Below are 20,747 nucleotides of genomic sequence, written 5' to 3' on the forward strand. Positions count from 1 at the left end.
TGCTAAGTCAATGAGCCACATTGTGAGGAAACCCTGCCACAATTCCATGAACAATGAGCAATCTTGGCTTCACACTGCTCTCTACCAGCCCTAAAGAAACCCTAAATAAATATCTGTACACTCAGGGGTATATTTACTAAACTGTGGGTTTGAAAAAGTGGAGATGTTGCCTATAGCAACCAATCAGATTTTAGCTGTCATTTATTTAGTACATTCTACAAAATGACAGCTAGAATCTGATTGGTTGCTATAGGCAACATCTCCACTTTTTCAAACAGTTTAGTAAATATACCCCTCTCAACTCAAATAGTAGTTTTATGGTTTCCATTTAATTTAAATATCTTTCTAGTATCATATGGACACATTAAATATGTATGTATATGTCTTGTCTACTGAGTATCATTTCACACCAAAATGATTTCCACTGGGAGTTAAAGGATGTTTTATTTAACCTGCATGATACAGCATACAGAATCACCTGCTACAGCTCTGTGACATTTAGACATCAGACTCCTAACTCTCCCCTTCTGTGTCTGCCTTGTGATCATCCCACGACCCATACTATTATCATTATCCTGTAGCCTATGTCATCATGTCATCAGTGGTGGACTAACCATTCATTCTTTTCCCCCTTTTTGCTTCCCAATGTGTAAACGTAGGTGATGGTGAATAGGACAACAGAGGTATATATGTACACACAGTCACTTGCTCATACTGTATCACTACTGCTGCTGCATTCCCTCTCTCTTCCTTTGTGTTGCCTCCCATGCAGTATTGATTTGCTTTAGACCTTAAGGTAGCATGTGCTATGGGAGGCAATTCTGTAACCGGGGCTGTCTGCGGCAAAGAGTTATAAAAGAGCAATAAATTGTCAGCACGTCACATAATGTTTGTGACGTTCTCATAAATGTTTTATTGGCATCTCCCAGAGCTGCAGACAGTCCTGACACACTGCTTCCTAGACTGTTTTATTTCCTTAGGCTTCTCTGCATGACACTCGCACTTACCTAGTGTCAGCAAACTGGCGACCTGAACCGGACTTTGGTAGATCTTCACTGATGAAGCCCTCTAACAGCTGGCATGGCTAAAGTGTTTGCTAACTATTTATAAATTGCATCTAGTTCATCGGAACATTGTTTGAGAGATGGATTGGAGACTGATTGCATGTGTTTAGGCTTCAAAATTATAATGAGTGATAGATTCAGATAGTGTAAGATAAATCCATAGTACGGGTATAAATCAGTTAGCCATAAATCGGAGACATTTGAAACATTCAGGGCCTCATTTAGAGTCGGACGTAAAGTCAATTTTAGGAGCATTGACCAAAAAATCACTACCACGCATGTGTAGCAAGCACCATATCTGTCTGCATCTTGGACGCAATTTACACTTGCGACAGCTTGTGGCTTACTACGAGTGAAAGGGTGGAACGCGGAATTGTGAAGGTGTGACCCCGTAAGTAAATCCTAGACACAGTAAGGCGCAGACACAACACACGTCAAAAAAGGGCTAAAACTGTGTGGCAGGAATTAGGTGGCGCAAGTAGTTAGCTAGCTGCAGGAACTGCTCGCAGCTCGACAGGGTATTATGAGTAGGATGCAACTGGGGTTGCATGCTACCCGTAATACCCTACCAAGCTGCGGCACACTCCCACTCCTACACATCTTAGAAACACATTGCGTCCGACTCTATATGAGCTCCTCAGTGTGGCTTCATTAGAAGCACCTATTTCTTTATCTATACGAAGCCTTTGCAACCTCAGAATGAAATAATAGAAAATAGATGTAGTCACACCTACTTTACAGGGTAGTATTGAAGAGTTGGTTCTGTAGTCTTAATAAGGTAATATAGCCTAAATTAGCAACTGTGCTCATTCACCACTATCCAAACCCCCCCCTCCAGCATTGAAAAATATAGATGTTCGTAACATAAACTGGAGAAGGAAAAAGTTTGCCAATATGGTAAACTGCTGCATTACCGATTACCCAATAAGCCACGAACGCATATGTTCCACAATTAATGTATGAAACAGGCTACTGTTCATGTCAACCATTGACTATTATCCAAAATGTTTCTTCAGACGGATAGCACAGACTATTTTCAAAAGGAAGCAAAGACTATTTATTTTCAGGAAAATAAAAAATGGCACGTTGAGAGATGATCTGGCAATTCGCTATTGTAATCCAAATAATGGTAGTCTTAGATTACACACAAAAACATGTTTAGATATACATTGTAAGCATATATAATATATACATGTCGTGAAAAGATAGGGAAAAAAGGACCGCTATCATTCATTAGTCTTTAGGTTGCTATAAAAGTGGATTAAATATTCTTGACTTGTTGAAAATTCTGCATTTTATTTTCATGAAAGTCTAAACTGATACTTTGTGAACCTGAACTTTTAAATTCACTATGATATGAGGAATTTAAAAAAAATGGTAAAAAAGATGCTCTTAAGCCAAATTAAATAGTGTAGTGCTTTTAAATGAATACATAATGTGAAAAAGAAGACGCATAGAAAAGAGTGCACATTGTAAGGGTTAACTTGTTAATTAGGCTTCCCCATGTAAAAGCATGGGGAAGCTTAGCCAGTGGCAGCGGCGCACGCAGGATTTTTAAGAGGGGGGTTCCCCCCCAAAAAAAAACATATAGAGAGAGCTGCTGCACGAGGCTGCTCCATTTCGGCGGCACTGCACTGAACAGCAGCCGCGGCGCTGTCAAAGAAGCGTCCGCGGCGGTGCTGTATTGTACTACAATACAGCACCGCCGCGGATGCTTCTTTGACACCGCCGCAGCTGCTGTATAGTACAGTGCCGTTATGTAGAGACACTGTTCTTCGCGGAGGGGATGGGTTTTTGGAGAACCAGAAACCCCTCCCCTGCGTGCGCCCCTGAGTGGCTCTTACTGCCGTCAGGGTTGTCACCCGCTATTGCCAGTGATAACCATTTTCATATATTGGGTTTTAGGTCAAGGTTAATCAACCTGACCTCCCCATATGACTTTAAAGTACAATTCCCACTATACTCTGCCAGTCACAATATAGTCTACAAAAAAACAAGCACATACTGTATGAAGCAAGGTAATAAAATGCAAAGTATAAATATAAAAGTATATATTGTAAAATATAACACATTGCTTGTAAAAAGACAGGAATGACATATACATTTGCCCAAACCTGTTCCTGAAATACAATTATATTGATATATGAGCACATTTCCCTATGTGAATAGGCTATTCTGTTTATTACAGGTTTTTTTGAATGCACGTAAAAATAGTACAATGATTATGCAAAAGAATGAATCATATTTTAAGATTGGTATTTTCCAGAGCTAAAACATTTTTAAATACTGTGTAAAATGAAATATACTTGACAACTGCAATTAATTTCCTTAAAGAGAAATTCGGTTCAGTTTGGCAACTTCTATTTAGTTAATCGTTTTGCGTGCTACTAGTATTGGCCATACACACATAGATACAAACACATCTTGTTACCATGTCAGGGATGGACAAATCCTAAACCTTAGGGAGCCAATATACCTAAAAATTACTCTTGGTTCCTAACTTATGAAATTATTTCCATTGAGGTCACTTCACTGGCTCCATTACAGATCCAACTTGTTCCTAAGTTTGACTCGCAACTCCTGGGGGTAAATGTATCAAGCTGAGAGTTTTCCAGCAGGTTTGAAAAACCAATCAGATTCTAGCTATCATTTATTTAGTACATTCTACAAAATGATAACTAGAAACTGATTGGTTGCTATAGGCAACATCTCCACTTTTCAAACCCACCGGAAAACTCTGAGCTTGATACATTTACCCCCTGAAGTCTAAATTATTTTGTCTACCCTGGATCTGACATGAATATAACTTTATTGTTCCTGTTGTCCATATATTATCAGTTGACTGCATTTTCCATACTGTCTGGTCAGCTCCGACATCTGAGTAGCTGTATATGTTTCAGTGTTGTTTGGTTGAAATTGACCTTCATCATGTGTGCTTGGCCAACTTAAGCCTCTTCTTTAACAGCAGTAACCTGACCCCAACAGTATATAAAGACTAATCAAAATACTAGACAGGGAACAGCATGACAAAAAATACCTAAAATACCTAAAATAAAAACATTTTGTTTCTATTAATATAAAATGCAAAGTTAAATCATGTTTATTTATTGCACAACATATAAAAAATTACCTTGATTGTTTTCCTTTAAATAAACAACATAAAGGCTATTTATACAGTATTAAAGCTCACAAAATGCCCTGCAGTTAGACAAACCTCTGTGCTTTAAACCTTCTGCAGTTAGACAAACCTCTGTGCTTTAAACCTTCTGTACATAAGTATAATAGCATGCTAAATAAGTTATCAGTGACGTTGACAGTTTAAATGGTCAGCTATGTAGCAAGTGTAGCAGACAGGAATATTGATCGGAATTAATGTTAATTTTTTTTTTTTCCGTGTGTCAACTTTTTTTTGAATGTTAATGCATTTGCTTTTTAAACTGCTTATATAATTTATATTTTAAATATTAACCAAGCTATAAACATCACATTTCTCTTGTTTGGTCTTTCCAGAGTGGCTTTACACCCCTTCACATAGCCGCACATTACGGAAACATTAACGTGGCGACCCTATTGATAAGCCGGGGTGCAGCTGTGGATTTCACTGCCAGAGTAAGTCAATAATCACCAATCATAAAATTGCCAAAATATGTATCTTACTAGACTCTTACCTGATAATATGATGGTGTAATCATGGATTATTAACTGTAGATTAGTTGATTAAAGGAAAACTAAACCTAAAACATACGTGTACAAATCCCATCACAAATTAACTTGCATGGGATAAAGTTGTGAACCCTGTGTAATCCAGTTAATGTCTAATTTAGCCCTCTGTGGTGAAATATGGAACTTAGTTCGGCAGTCAGGAAAGTACCCGTCCACACTGTCTGGCTTACGCCTATTTATACAGGACTCTTTGAATGTATAAAAATATAATTTTTGCAGGACTATAATATTGCAGAAGGACTGCGTATATCATACTTGCCTACTTTTGCAGGCAGCTTTCCGGGAGGGGTCCGTCGAGGGGGCGTGGCCATGTGCAGACACCGTTAGGCTCCGCCCCTGTCAATCTCAGGCATTTTAAGCCAATTGCAGCAGGGGGCGGGGCCATGATGACACGTTTAGCCCCGCCCTTTGCCATCTTCAACAACGCCGAAATCTGGATCCGGGATTTTTGCCTGCTCTCTCGGGAGTCCGAGAGAACTCCTAAAAATTCGGGAGTCTCCCGGACATTCCGGGAGAGTAGGCAACTATGGCGTATATTCAATTATCACCTGTCAGTCTTATTGAGTTGTGATAATCTATGTAAAATACATTAGATAGGGTGTGGACTAGTGAATAGCGATGTCTGTGATGTCATTGGGGAGGGATATGATGTCATTGTGGCATGATCAGGGCTAAAAAGAGTGGAAAATATAGAAGGATCAAGAAAGAGTTGGCAGACGCAAGAATATTAGTTCAACATTTGAAACCTCCCCATCACGTCATCTCCACCTTACAATGCCTTAATACGGAGCATTGTGCAGTGGGGGTTTGATATAATGGAAAACAGATCAATAGCTTGCACATAACCATATAGAAATTATTAACAATGCCATACATCTCACGTTCTGTCGATATATGGGAAGTTTTTACATAAAGGTTCCGTGGAGCTGTGCTGGGCAGATATGAGACACTATTGATCACCTGACTCAGGCATGTTGGCTATAATGCTATAGAAGCACTATTAGTGATTGACATGTGATTTAAACCTTTAAACCTTATCACTTAATGCATCCTTGCTGACTTATGGAAATAGAGGTTTTGTTTTAGAGTGGAAACATGTCAGATCCGAGAACTGTGCTGTATATGGAGTTGTCAGCAGTGTTATTGTAAGCTCCATGCTGATGCTTTCATAGGTTGGAAACCTATTTGAGAGATCATTCCTGAATGAACATCATTTCAGTGCAGCAACAGCACCCTGCAGCTTTTAAAACAAATGTATCAACCATAGACGGATTAGGACCCCATGGGGCCCTAGGCAACATACTGGTTTGGATCCCTGCCTCCTTCGTTTTAAAAAAAACATAAAAATGGCTTCTGGTAATCTGGGCCCCTCAGTGCCCACTGAGCCCTAGGCGGGAGCTAAGTTGCCTACTGGATGTTCCAGCTATATACCAGCATAATGTTTGTCTTTTCCTTCTTCATTGTGGCTGATGCTTGGACAGTGTAGTAAATCCAGAAGTATTTTTTAGACTTTTGGGCAGCACAGGAGACCAGGAACTTGGAGTTACAATGCCGCAATTCGAGGCTTTTTGGAACTGCATTACATAAAGGTGAAGGGAAGTGCGTGTCTGACAGGCTTTATACCTAATTTATTATTCTTGATAGAACGGGATTCCTCCTAAGATTGCCTTAGGCCATTAAATTATTTAAAATAACAGAGAAACATCGCTATTGTTTAAATTCCCATTCCCTGCTAGAAGCTTTCATCACATTGGTCAAAAAACTACAAGGAAAACAAGATTAAACACTCTGCTGACTGAGGTGGTAACTGAAATGGTGCTGTATCCTAACCAGGGGAGGACTGGCAAATTTTATTATTATTATTATCGTTTATTTGTTAGGCGCCACAAGGTTTCTGCAGCGCCGTACACAGTACAAACAGTAGACTATACAGGGTGAAACAGTACAGAACAATAAACACAAAGTACCAATACTTCAGAAACTCCGGGCAGGCAAATGCAGAAGAACAGGTATGGAGACAGGAGGGGAGGGGGCCCTGCTCATACGAGCTTACATCCTAAGGGAGGGTGAACAAAATCAGGCACAAAGGGGAGCCAGTGAAGCAAAGGGGAGAGAAAAGAGGGGCTAGGAGAGAACAAGCAGAGGAGATGAGGGGTTAAGTGGATGGTTGGTAGGCTTTGAGGAACAGGTGAGTTTTAAGTGCCCGTTTGAAGGAGCACAGATTGGGTGAGATACGGATGGAGCGAGGGAGGTCGTTCCAGTGAAGGGGGGCAGCACAGGAGAAGTCCTGGATTCTAGAGTGGGAAGAGGTGATCAGAGTGGAAATTTTAGACTCGACTCAGCTGCCTATTAGGAGCATTTTAAAGTAAAGTTAAATGCAGGTAGTCCAGTGACTCAGCCTAAGGTAACCCCTTGTGGGACCAGACCAGCCTGCCCCTGACTGTAATAGATAAATATTGTAATTGTAAGCATTATTCAATCTACCAGCAAGGTAATTATCATGTATCATTGTGCGGAGGAGATTTGTATTTCTTTTAGCTTTAATTTCCTTAATTAATTTCCTTAAACATCCTTAATTTTGCAGTACCACAAAACTTTCTGCCTGACACAGGTTTTTTTTTTTTTACAAGGTTGAAGACAAACGAGCCTCACCTTGATTATGATACCTGTGCTCTGACCTCCTTGTAATTCTTCAACTTAAAAGTGTTTATTAAAGACTGCCCCCTTGTCCCCTTACTCTTACGACTAATTTAGGCAAATGCAGCTAAACAGAGTAGTTTTATATACGGAACAGGTTGGTTCTAAACTGAAAGGAGGTTGGACTTTTTGATATTTAGACTTTTTCACCGTGTGCCTCTTAAGATTTTCCTGTCCCGACACCTAGGTGAGCTTCTAGTTTGCAGGGGCGTCTCTGGAGAGAGGATAGCAGACCCACACCTTGACGTGAGCAGGATGGACATCTACATGCACTGGTGCAGAACCAAAGCAGTTTTGTGCTGTCCATATGAATGTGGCCCCCTGAATGTGGCCCCCAGATTATTGTTAAGGGGAAACACAGAAATGGCAACCTGATTGTGATCTGAGCCAATTAGTAGCCTAGCAAATGAACTAGGAACTAGAGACATCATTGTGGAAAAGGCAATAGAAACAGCTTTTAGTTTGGTCAGATATTGTACATGTGAATGGCGAAAGTGGGTGAGTCGTCATGTTAAACATGTAATAGTAGGTAGTGTAATCACTGGACTATTCAGTACTAGAATAAACCTGTATCTTTCAACTCATAAAACATTTTTATTTAAATATAAATTAAATGCAAAAGTTGCATTTCTCATATAAAATGTAATTACATACAAGCACCCTCACAGCCATTGGTTACCACTTAATAAATCCGATGGGAATAATCCTTCCTGCAGTATTGAAACTGCACATGACAAATACAAAATGCTAGTATAACATTATACAGCTGCAATGCTAATGAGTAAGGTTCTATCAGCTGGAAGGGTTAATACACAAACAGCCAATCAGAAGCAGCTAAATGAGGCCCTAAATTCCCATTTTACATATGATACAAAAAAGGAAGTTACAATGAAATTACATACACACTCTGAGCCCATTACATTACTTTTGTGCTCTTGAAAATCATTACATGGAAAGAAGATGTCAACGGTGGTAGTCAGTTTAACAGTACTGACCGCCCCAACACCGATGCAAACGACATGAGGAGTCCAATTGCATACTACAGCGACCTGCAAAAAAACCTACTTACCACGATGCAGATGACTTGATGGGACGACTCGCTCTGTTGCCGACTCGACTAGATGACGGCATCAGACACCGCGACTAGTCTTAAAACGGACCCAAGGTCGCTATAGTATGCAATCGGACTCATGTCCTTTTCTTCGGTGTCGGGGTAGTCAGTATCGTTAATAGGTACTACACCCGCAGGGGCGGACCTAGACTTTATGTTTATGGGGGGGGGGCGATTTTGCATAATCACGCCCTCCTTTACTCTGATTGGCTGGCCCACGTTTATCCCCGCCTTCCGCTCGCGATTGGCCCCATCCCTTCCCATTTTGATCGCTGGGACCACTCTGATTGGCTGACCCGCATTTAGCCACGACTTCCGCTCGCAATTGGCCCCATCCCTTCCCATTTTGATCGGCGGCTGGGACCAATTTTAAAGGTAGACTTTCTGCTTTCCCCTGGATCCGCCACTGTACACCCGTCAATGGTGGTACTCAGTTTAACGGTACTGATGCACACTTTTATTATTATATTTTATAATTATTTCACTTACTAAAATCATGTTATTACTATATTTGACATACTTTATACTGATCAACATCTATCATAATTGTGACCATTTCAAAAATATAATTTGTAATTAGAAAACCATTTTAGATAATGAAAACAGTTTGAATTTGATCATAAAAGTTTGGGCAGACATCAATTTTTGAAATGGCAACCAAAGCTAATTATTAGTGCTTATTACAACATTTATACATCTAAATGTGCAATATGCTCAAAATGAAGTTTTATGTTTTGCACCATAAAGCACAGAACTGACAAGGTCATGGAAACTGATACAAGCGGATGTAACGTGAGAATATATATTCTGTTTAATGATCCCTCCATATTGCCACACTTCAATGAGCTGATTGAGATAATTGCCCTGTCATGTGATGTCTGATAAATGCCTGGAACCCAGAACACATCAGTTTTGTAGGAAATACAATACATGACCTGCTGTCTTTAAGAGTAAAAGTGACACCTCTAGATGACACTCCATTTCAAAATATGACCCTTACGATGATCATCATCAACATTTATTGATATAGCGCCAGCAAATTCCGTAGCGCTGTACAATTGGGTCATAACAGACCACTCATTCTGCTCAGAACGTCCTTGCATCAATAGCCCAGATACTTCTAACAGACACACTAACGTCCATTCCTTTAACAATATTACAGCAGTATTCCCAGTAACTTGGTCAGTTTTCAGTGACTGAGTGCTGGCCCCTAGTGTAGCATAGAGAACTGCATCCTGAAACAGTTTATTCCAGGTCCCTGTTGTTGTGTTACCTCCTCCTGGCCCTTTCTTCACCGTGATCCATGCCCATATCCTTCCCTAGGTCTTATGACCATTAAAGAAAGATATAAATTATTTATAAACAACATTATAAAACATAAATAATTGTATTGTAAATATGAAACATTTAACAATAACCTTAAGAAATGTCACAACAGTGATTGTAACTCCAATTCTGCACTGTATATTGTCACAATAATCACAATAGTGGTAGGGAATCACATCAATCCCTCCTGCACCACTCTCCTGTAGGCTCTTCCACAAATCTGGGCTTGATTGTAGGGTTGGGATTGTACCTGGATACTTGTACAATGGTTAAGCAGGAAGTAGACCGAGCAGTGGTTTCTAAAGCTTTAAATCTCAGCGATTAAAAATCTCTGGTAACGCAAAAACATAAAGGGCTGGATTTACTTAACTGCGGGTTTGAAAAAGTGGAGATGTTGCCTATAGCAACCAATCAGATTCTAGCTGTCATTTTGTAGAATGCACTAAATAAATGATAACTAGAATCTGATTGGTTGCTATAGGCAACATCTCCACTTTTTCTACCCGCCGTTTTGTAAATATACCCCAATGTCTTGATTGTCTGAACAAAATCAGTTCAGTGGGAAATGACTGTTTCTATTTAACGGCGGCCCAACCGGAGTTCCCTTCCGCTCCTCTTTCCCCCTGATTATAGAAACCCTGTGCGTTTACTTCTCTCCTACCTTACATGTACACTCCTAACCTAAGGCTCATTTGTAGTTTTGCCTTGATTGTAATATATGGCAAACAGACGTGTACTGTACATGTAAGTGAACTGACTTACTAGCAAATAAAGAATGCAAATCAAAATCTCTGGAAAATTGCACAGGGCTAATTCGTCACGGATGACTGGTACGTGACTAGATCTTAATTAAAGGAGACATAGCGTTTTTTTCTTTTCCAGCTAATTGCGAATTGTAGCTCTTTGATGCTGATAAAGTACCTAATGTGGAGTATTATAAGTATCACAAGATATCACTGCTGAGCAGAGTTTCCAAGCTCTGGGTCAGACTGGGTAAGAACAATGTACAGTATGCGTTAAATAGAGCGAACGTAACGCACCTGAAGCAAAACTTACAACTATATTCCGCACTGCAATCTAGTTTGGCTGCATTAAACATTCATGAAACAGTATGAAAGAAACGGAAGAGAATTTTATAGTTGTGTTTTTACTGCAACCACTTAAAGGTCTGACTGCGTAATAACAGTTATAATCCCCTGTACAAAATTGTTTATGCAACACAGAAATGTCAAATTGTAGACTGCCAATCAGACCTCTGATTATAGACATTCCAACTGCGAAATAAATGCTGTACACATGGTTCTGCTTTACGCTTGAAATAAAAGAATGAACTCATCGTACTCTCTTATCTTCCACAGAACGACATCACGCCCTTACATGTGGCCTCTAAGAGAGGCAATGGCAACATGGTGAAACTTTTGCTTGATCGAGGATCTAAAATTGATGCCAAAACCAGGGTAAGTCGACTTGCAAAATATCATCATCAACATTCACTTATATAGCGTCAGCAGATTCTGTAGCGCTTTACAATTGGGAACAAACAGTTATAAAACAGTAGTGAGTAATACATACATACGTAGAGGTAAGAATGCCCTGCTCGCAAGCTTACAATCTATGGGACAATGGTTTGATACACAAGGGCACGTGCTACATCATGTTGAATATTTGTCCAGCTAGAATGCAAAGGTTATAAAGTATTTAGTGGGCTGTATGCTCAGTCACACAAGTATGTTGGTTAGAGGGTTGTTGTCTTGGGTTAGCTGTGTAGAGGGTGGTAATAGGGTAACCTGGGGAGATTAAGAGGGTGGTAGAGGAATACTATAAGCTTGTCTGAAGAGGTGGGTTTTCAGAGAACGCTTGAAGGTTTGAAGACTAGAAGAAAGTCTTGTGGTGCGAGAGAGTGAATTCCATAAAGTGGGTGCAGCCCGAAAAAGTCCTGTAAGCGACTGAATAATTTGGAGTAAGCTGGAATTTGAGAGTGAGGCCAGTTAATATCCAGGGGGGATATGTTCTCAAAGTGTCCTAGAGATAGAGATGAGCGATTCATTTTAGAAATTTTACAGAGTTAAAACTCGCAGTTGACAGTACTCCTCAGATTTAAAAGCAAGGAAAAATATAATCTTCACTTTAGGACTGAATCTTGAGAGCTTTTGACTCTGCGGGCCTGAGTCATTAAAGAGAATAAAGCATAAAAAAAGGAGTAACTTTGCACCTGGGCAAAACCATGTTGGGCAGCACGATGGCTAAGTGGTTAGCACTTCTGCCTCACAGCAGTGGGGTTATGAGTTCTATTCCCGACCATGGCCTTATCTGTGTGGAGTTTGTATGTTCTCCCCGTGTTTGCGTGGGTTTCCTCCAGGTGCTCCGGTTTCCTCCCACACTCCAAAAACATACTAGTAAGTTAATTGGCTGCTATCAAAATTGACCCTAGTCTCTCTGTCTGTCTGTCTGTGTATGTTATGGAATTTAGACTGTTAGCTCCAGTGGGGCAGGGACTGATGTGAATGAGTTCTCTGTACAGTGCTGCGGAATCAGTGGCGCTATATAAATAAATGGTGATGATGATGATTGGAGGAGGAGATAAATTTAAAATGTGGGGACAGATTTATAGTTGGGATAGGGCATGTACTAGATTAAATTTAGATTTCAGTGTAAAAATGAAGCTATCAAGTATTTGTGTGCTACATGAAAAAACAGCCAGTATTTAAGTTATGTACAAAATTATAAACTAATTTGCACCCCTTGCATTGTAACATGGTTTGTCCCAGTGCAAACTACGTTTTTTTTGCTTTGCTCTCCTTACTGACTCCTTACTGATTTACAGGAATAAATGTTCTCTGGGACAAACCATGTTACAATGCAAGGGGTGCAAATTAGTGTAATATAACATACCCAATACAAAACTGTCTGTCAGTGTTTTAGGTGACAATGTGACATCTTTGGTCCATATTGCTTTTCTAGCTCTGCCACTATGATATAAATATTCTTTCTCACAACATTCCTTTTTTTATAAGTGAAATAGCTGTCATTTATGGAGTGGACAAACTACAATTATACACTATTGTACAAATTACAATTGTGTAATTTTGTGCTTTGCAGATGTGACAAAGGAATAATAAGCATTGCATTGAGCAATACTAGTAGTTTAATAACAAACTTAAGCCTATAACAGAGCTACAAACTGAGATTTAGCAGTGACATCTGGGATATACTCATACTTGCCTACTTTTGGCAAGTTGTATCTGGGAGAGGGGCGTGTCTAGAGGGTGGGAGGGGGCGGAGTTGGCAAGTATGGATATACTTATTATCAGAAACATTATGCATCTTGACACAATTGTTTGCAATCAATTGTAGAAGTAATTCTATTATTTAGGGAGTGGACAACTATACTGCATGTGAAGCAATTGGCTCGCTCCCCCACTTCTCAAAGAAAATAGTATTTTGTGACTTTAAATTAAAAAAATAAAAATAGTAAGCGGTATATTATTGCATATGTAAACTCAACCTATTATTTCAGAAAGGCAACACAACTAACCAAAAATAAATGAAACAATTTATAATATATACTGAAAAGCAATAACCTGAGCATGCAGCAAATTTCATCCTAATTCTTAGTTCTAATTTACTAAAGGCAAAAGAGAAAAGCCCACCAGGTCAATACTGTAATGGACAGAGCATCTGTGGTCCTCAGGGACTACTGACATGTTTTCCATGTCTCCTTACTGAATAATGAGTCAGTCACTGATTAGCACACCTATCCTGTTAATAAATCTCAGGTCCTGATCCGCAAACAAGAGAACTTTTTGCAAACAATATATTCAACTTGCTGCAGGCTGGATGAAGGCCAGCTCCAATCTAAAAGCCATTAAAAAGCGAATGTTTCTAACTTCCAATCAGCTTCCTCTGGGAATCCCGCACATCCAGGACCGACCTGTAGAATCTATAGCACTTAGCAACACTACTCTTGTGCGAAAAACGACATGAAAGTCTGCTCATCAAAAGCAACTTCAGAGTATTTTCAGAGAAACTTGGTTTTCAGCTCCTGAGAGTCTCAGAAAGCCACACGGATATCATACATTTTAATGAGAGCATCCAGGAGGCAAAAACATCTTTGACGGAGGTGCTGAATATGCATTTAGCATATAACTTACGCATCATGTATTACGTAAAGCTGATGTTGCAGTATTGATTTTTGGAGAGAAGCCAGTCTTATGCTTTATGCATTATGTATTAGCCGACCATCGCACAGAGTCCATAAGGTGAGATATCACCTGTGAGCCTGGATTTCGGTCTCGATTGATGTCATCTCGCTCGCTCTGATGTACATTGACGGTGGGAGTCTCTGCGACTGCACAGTGTCCTATTTAAAGGGAATATACACTACACAACTAAATACTTATCCCCTAATAATATGCCTTTATTCTCTAAAATAGTGCACATAGTATCCATGATGTAAGCCATAATAACTAAACATCAGTCTAAAACCTAATATCTGACTGGTAACTATGGGTTACAGCACATCAGCGCTCTTTGCACCTTGTTCTTAAATAAACCATGAGCTCAATTGCGCAGGCACTGTATACATTAAAGACTACTGTGTACAATATGACAGTATAAGTTGCAGTGGCTGTCTAGTCCAGTAAAGGGTACTGCCCAATGCCCAGTCCAAAATTCTGGAATACTGATTAGTGCAGCAACAGAAGTACCATGGTCACAAACTTTGCAACTAAGATAAGGGCCGGGTTTCCTGCACCACATGGATGGTGGATTGAATGGGGCAGCATGGTGGCTTAGTGGTTAGCACTTCTGCCTCACAGCACTGGCGTCATGAGTTCGATTCCTGACCATGGCCTTATCTGTGTGGAGTTTGTATGTTCTCCCTGTGTTTTTGTGGGTTTCCTCCAGGTGCTCCAGTTTCTTCGCACACTCCGAAAACATGCTAGTAGGTTAACTGGCTGCTATTAAATTGACCTAGATCTCTCTTGGTGTGTGTGTGCATGTTAGGGGATTTAGACTATAAGCTCCAATGGGGCAGGGACTGATATGAGTGAGATTTCTGTACAGTGCTGCGGAATTAGTGGCGCTATATAAATAGCTGATGATGATGATGATGATGCTTTCATATTGTGAAATTCGCACATACAGTGTTCTAAATAGGGGGCGGGACTTGTGTGCGTTGATGTCATCGTATAGTCCTCTAGCAGTGTTTCATCATATGAACCCTATCCCACTGCTTTTCTCAGGTAGGAGGCAGACCATGGGAGCCTGGTTTGAAACCTCCATTGGGGCTCAGTGCCATGATAGTTCACCACTTACAAGCTAGTAAGAACTATAATGAAAGCTTCAGTTAATTTATTATTTATCATCCTGAAAATGTAGATGCTTCTTAATATCATAGTCATTTGTAGTAAGTAAGTTTTATATAGCTGCTAGAGCTGTCTTCTCTGTACCTCACAGGAACCACGAAGCTGGCTCATGAAGTAGTAACTTGCATGTTTTCAGGCCCATTAGTACATTTAGCCCATAGTGTTTTCTTCTGCAGATGGTAACCATTTGTATGTAATAAGATGCTGTGGCCATAGGGCTCCCTCCAGCTCTCTTGCTGCAGTAAAGTGGAGTTGCAGAGGCAGCATGCTTCATGCTGTAGGGTTACAGCCACTGACTGCAGACTTAACAAGGTTCATCACCAGAGGCCGACATTAGTCAAAAGCTGTCTTAATAGATACATGTAAAAGTTAAAATGCTCTTAGTTGGGTAAAAGTGGAGAAGAAAGAAACTGTTTCATGAACACAAAGTCATGTGAAACGTATGACTGTCCTAGTAATGCCTATATCATATATATATATATATATATATATATATATATATATATATATATATATATATATATGTGTGTGTGTATATGTATATATATATATATATATATATATACATATATATATATATATATATATATATGTATATATACAGCTGTGCCAGGGCTGTATTTATTTATGATTGATACTGCCCTGCCACTGTTTTCCTTTATTCACAGTACTAGCATATAGTATTTTGCAAGCTGTACAATAGGTTGGGCTGCACGGTGGCTCAGTGGGTAGCACTTCTGCCTCACAGCACTGGGGTCATGAGTTAAATTCCCGACCATTGCCTTATCTGTGTGGAGTTTCCTCTAGGTGCTCCGGTTTCCTCCCACATTCCAAAAACATACTAGTAGGTTAATTGGCTGCTATCAAATTGACCCTAGTCTCTCTGTCTGTCTGTGTGTATGTATATTAGGGAATTTAGAATGCTTATAAGCTCCAATGGAGCAGGGACTGATGTGAGTGAGTTCTCTATACAATGCTGAAGAATTAGTAGCGCTATATAAATAGCTGCTGCTGATGATCATAGCTTCTAGCATTGTGAATGATAATGCCTTGTACTTGTATCCCACTGTTCAACACCCGATTTCTCTATGACCTTGACTACAGAAAAGGTGCTGTGGACTGGTAATTGTTTGTAGAATTAGGGTCCTATTTATCATTGGGGACAGTAGGGTGGCAGTAATGATAATTATGCATACTTGCCAACTCTCCCGGAATGTCCGGGAGACTCCCGCATTTCGCGTGAGTCTCCCGGACTCCCAGGAGAGTGTGGCAATCTCCCGCATCTGCCCACTTGGGCAGAATTAGGTCCAAAACGGGAATCGCTGCGTTTGGCCCCGTCCCTTACTGTAAAATGACACTATTGCATCATTACGTCACAGGGCGGGTCCAAAATTACGTGAATTTTGGAGCCCCACCCCATCACGGCCACCTCCCCCGTAGGCTCCCGGATGCCAACTTTAGAAAGTTGGCAAGTATGTAATTATGTATGCATGCAATGATACACAATGAAGTGCCCCTGATATTTACCACGCCGTGCCTACTCTGGGAGCTCCTGCAAAGAACCTCTCTTCCTCCACAATGATTTTTTTTCTATTCACCGGCAGCCTAACTCTGCCTGCGAGAGGAGGAAGTACTATGTGCGGATAACATCAGCACATGCTCATAGCTTTTTGACCCTGTGAGGGATCCATGTGACAGGCTTCAACTTGATGCCATGTTAAAGGCAAGTAACTCCATCCTGAGAAAGTGTTACTTTGCTGCAATAATAGTAAGCGCTGGTAAATAGGTTAAGGCCAGAGAAGTCCCTGATTACTCCAACGTTAACCCTTTGCTCAATAAGAAACAGCAGTGAAAGAGCTTTTTGACAGCATTTACCCAGACATTTTGGCTATTCAGCACTTGTTGAATTGACCCCTTGGTGTTATTGGATTCCAGAATTTTAAAAAGCACAATAGCGATATCTCTGTTAGCACCATTTTTGTGCCCTAAATACTTTAACTTCTTTTCGATCACAGAGAAAATATTTTACGAACTGATAATATTTTCTTCTGGAGCAACATTGCCACTTAGTGGTAGAACACACCTATTACACTACTGTAGCAAACATGTACTTGAGAATTAAATATAGTTTATGGAATTTCTTGCACCTGTCATCTGTATTAAACCAAATATCATTGCATGGAGAACTTTATTGTTAGGTAATACTTGTTTTACACAGTAGCTAATGCACTATGTAGGTTCGTATAAAAATAATTTGGTCTTTGCTTTCAGCACTCACTAGAGAACATCGTTATACAAATGCACTCAGTGTGCTGCGTTCTGCACCACTCTTACTCAGGGCTTTGAAAGCAGATTTCATTTATTGATGGAGACAATTATGACCAGAGTTGGCCGCGACCACGAGATTGTGATATAATATTCATTGCCAGGAGCAATCTTTCCAATTGTAAATAGACGTTAACATTTTTCTGTCTAAAATAATAATAAAAATCTGTTTTTATTTTGATAGGATGGCCTGACCCCCCTTCACTGTGGAGCAAGGAGCGGCCACGAACAAGTTGTAGAGATGCTTCTGGACAGAGGAGCCCCTATTCTCTCCAAAACCAAGGTTTGTGTCAAGATTTCCCTGCATATACCACATTTATTCAACTTCATAATAGACATGATCGTTGACCTTGATATATTATTGTCATAGCTGCCAACACACGCTAATGGGAGATCAGGGCATAGTATTCCCAGTCTGTCTGAACCGATTCACGTGAGGCTGCAGAAATAAGCCCCCCATATGAATATAGGGTAAATCGATACTCAGTGCAAGGATCCCTACATTTTGGATTCCCAAAGATGGACACATTGCTAATGGCAACGCACCAATCATTTGTAACATTAATGCCGCCACCCAATTTAAATATAACCTATTAAATGAATCTAATACTTTACATACTAATATTTAATCTCATTTATGAATGTTAATTTCCACAAATACATTATACCATACTTAAACCATACAAATGAATTGTTAAATAAGTCCTCTAAATGACCGGTCCTAAATTAATATTAAATAGCCACAAATGAATATAAAACTACTAAAACTACACTAGCAGACACCCCCGTATTGGGCAGCCTGTTCAGGAAAGCAGTGTTTTTACATATAAGATGTTCTCTAGAACAAGGGGACACATTTGCAAATTGGAGGAAGACTGAAAGGTGACATGGAATGATCTCCCAGCAGTTGTGGTGGGAATCTATACAGTCAATAAAGAAAACATGCATGGGATAAACATATTGCTAAGAACAAAAACCCACAAAGAATTGCAGATTACAGGGACCCGTAGGATATTTCTGCCACCAAATTCTATATTACTATGTTTAAACTTTACTACCCGAAAGGTGGATGAATAAAGGATTAAAGGGAGACGTTAAGCTTCTCTGAGACAGAGTAGGACTACTTGAGGGGTGAAAGGAATAGTTTGGGGGCATTTTGGGAGAGTGACGGGAGGTATGCACTGATCTTACAGCTTGACGTAGACAAGTAGTTGCTTATAAAAATATAAAGTAGAACAACATGGTAGGAAGAAGGTCCGAGGGATTTGGTTCTTAAACTGGACTCTCCGGTTGTGTGTTATATGCACATTAATATTTTTTACGGGTTATAAATAATTAATTATCATCTTACTGTTAAAATCCAAGGACAGTAGTTTCAGTGGTCTGTTGACTGGATTTTTTTTTGGATTTAATTTATGAAAACTGAAAGTTTTATTTCCTAAACATCCCATTGTAATATATTTAGAGATAATGCCTTGAGACACAAATGTACTCATCTCCTGGTTAGATAAGATCCAGACTTATGTTATTTATGTCCTGTACAACAGATGAGAGCCAAAATATTTGTCATTGTCTCTTGTGAAAGTATACCTTGTATATGTCCAAGACAAATGTTTACATAGTTTTGGATTCCAGTTAACCCAGCACAAACCAGTCTTAAATAAAGTTGAAAACCAGTTGAGCCTGCCTCTCATTTATCCTGCAGAGAAATCACATTGTTTGGCATGATGGGGACAATTGCTCCCTTATGTGGTCACAGAATGCTGGTGTACTAGAGTATTGAGAACTTCAGTCCCCGCTATAAATCAAGTGTCTTCAGGACACTCATAAGAGGACTAGAGGTTAACAGAGAGTCAGAGACACTGGCTTATCCAGTTGTACCCAGTTAAAAACAATTGTTGCTAAAATATCAATGCCCCTGCTTTTCATATTACCATGATTGCTTTCAGGTGAAACTTGTTAAATATTTAAAATATTTTTTGAAGACAATTGCATAAACATTTCCTGATTCCGATCATTATTTTAATGATACACATGAGAATGGAGCCCATGTTCCTTCTGGTCTACCTCTGCCCTGGTTTGTACCTTCTTCAGGCTTTATGTTGGCTTTTGTAGAGGAACATGGGATTTATAATGTCTGCGTTTGCCCTATATATAAATGAGCCATGCAGTGCTTTTGTGCAGTACAAAATATTTCCTTTTTAATGCCAGCTTGGAGGCTGCATTAAATACTAATTGAACAGGGTACCTCACTCTGCCAAATTCCTTTGTTGAAATCTAGACACACTTGCATAATTCGATGCACACAGCAGGTCCAAAGCTGAACTTGCACTGCGCAGTGGATGTTTCACTTTTTGGAAAAGAACCTTCACTGAATGAGAAAATATGGGATTGGTGCACTTTAAACTCAGGTGTATTAGAAATATCAAATATATAATGCAGAATTATGTAACATTGTATAGTAACATTTGTCATTGTTATTACACTTCTGGGCACTATTCATGGCGTGGATAATATGTCATAAATATCATATTGATCTGACTTTATCAAACAAACTATGCAATAAAATCAAAGTATTTGGATGGGCTGGGCAGGTCACTGATGAGTTTCCAAGGGTTGCGTCTAGCCCACAGGCAACCAGTAAGGAAGACCTGCTAAAACCATACACAATCCTGTTCCGGTAGGCGATGAGAGAACATTGTGGGAAACACGTGTTGTGTACCTGTCTGCTACACCTACAGCTCATTCTTCCTGTCTGCTTACAGAATGGTCTGTCACCATTGCACATGGCAACCCAAGGAGACCACCTGAACTGCGTTCAGCTCTTGCTGCTGCATAACGTGCCCGTTGATGACGTCACCAATGACTATTTAACTGCACTGCATGTTGCCGCACACTGCGGACATTACAAAGTCGCTAAAGTCCTGCTGGATAAGAAGGCCAACCCTAACGCCAAAGCATTGGTAAGTGCAGAATACTTTTAACCTTTGTATGCTTTAAATACTAATTCTGTTTTTACTGGTACTAGGGGGTAAATGTATGAATGTCCAATTTCTGCAAGTCGCCGGAAATCGGCGACTGTGCAGTGAAAATTTAAAGGGGCGATGTAAAGGCCTTTACAAGCCATCGCCGTTT

At 39.9% G+C, this 20,747-nt stretch overlaps 1 protein-coding gene across 2 annotated transcripts in view; it reads left to right on the forward strand.

The window, feature by feature from the left end:
• Positions 1-20,747, forward strand: part of ANK3 (ankyrin 3) — a 517,804-nt gene that overhangs the window by 346,297 nt on the left and 150,760 nt on the right. For both annotated transcript variants that reach the window (XM_075216346.1, XM_075216345.1), the window contains 5 exons: positions 660-683; positions 4,575-4,673; positions 11,280-11,378; positions 17,797-17,895; positions 20,378-20,575. In XM_075216346.1, the coding sequence (XP_075072447.1) occupies positions 660-683; positions 4,575-4,673; positions 11,280-11,378; positions 17,797-17,895; positions 20,378-20,575 (519 nt within the window). The remainder of the gene's footprint in view (positions 1-659; positions 684-4,574; positions 4,674-11,279; positions 11,379-17,796; positions 17,896-20,377; positions 20,576-20,747) is intronic.

Source organism: Mixophyes fleayi, chromosome 6, assembly GCF_038048845.1.
Source record: "Mixophyes fleayi isolate aMixFle1 chromosome 6, aMixFle1.hap1, whole genome shotgun sequence".
NCBI lineage: Eukaryota > Metazoa > Chordata > Amphibia > Anura > Limnodynastidae > Mixophyes > Mixophyes fleayi.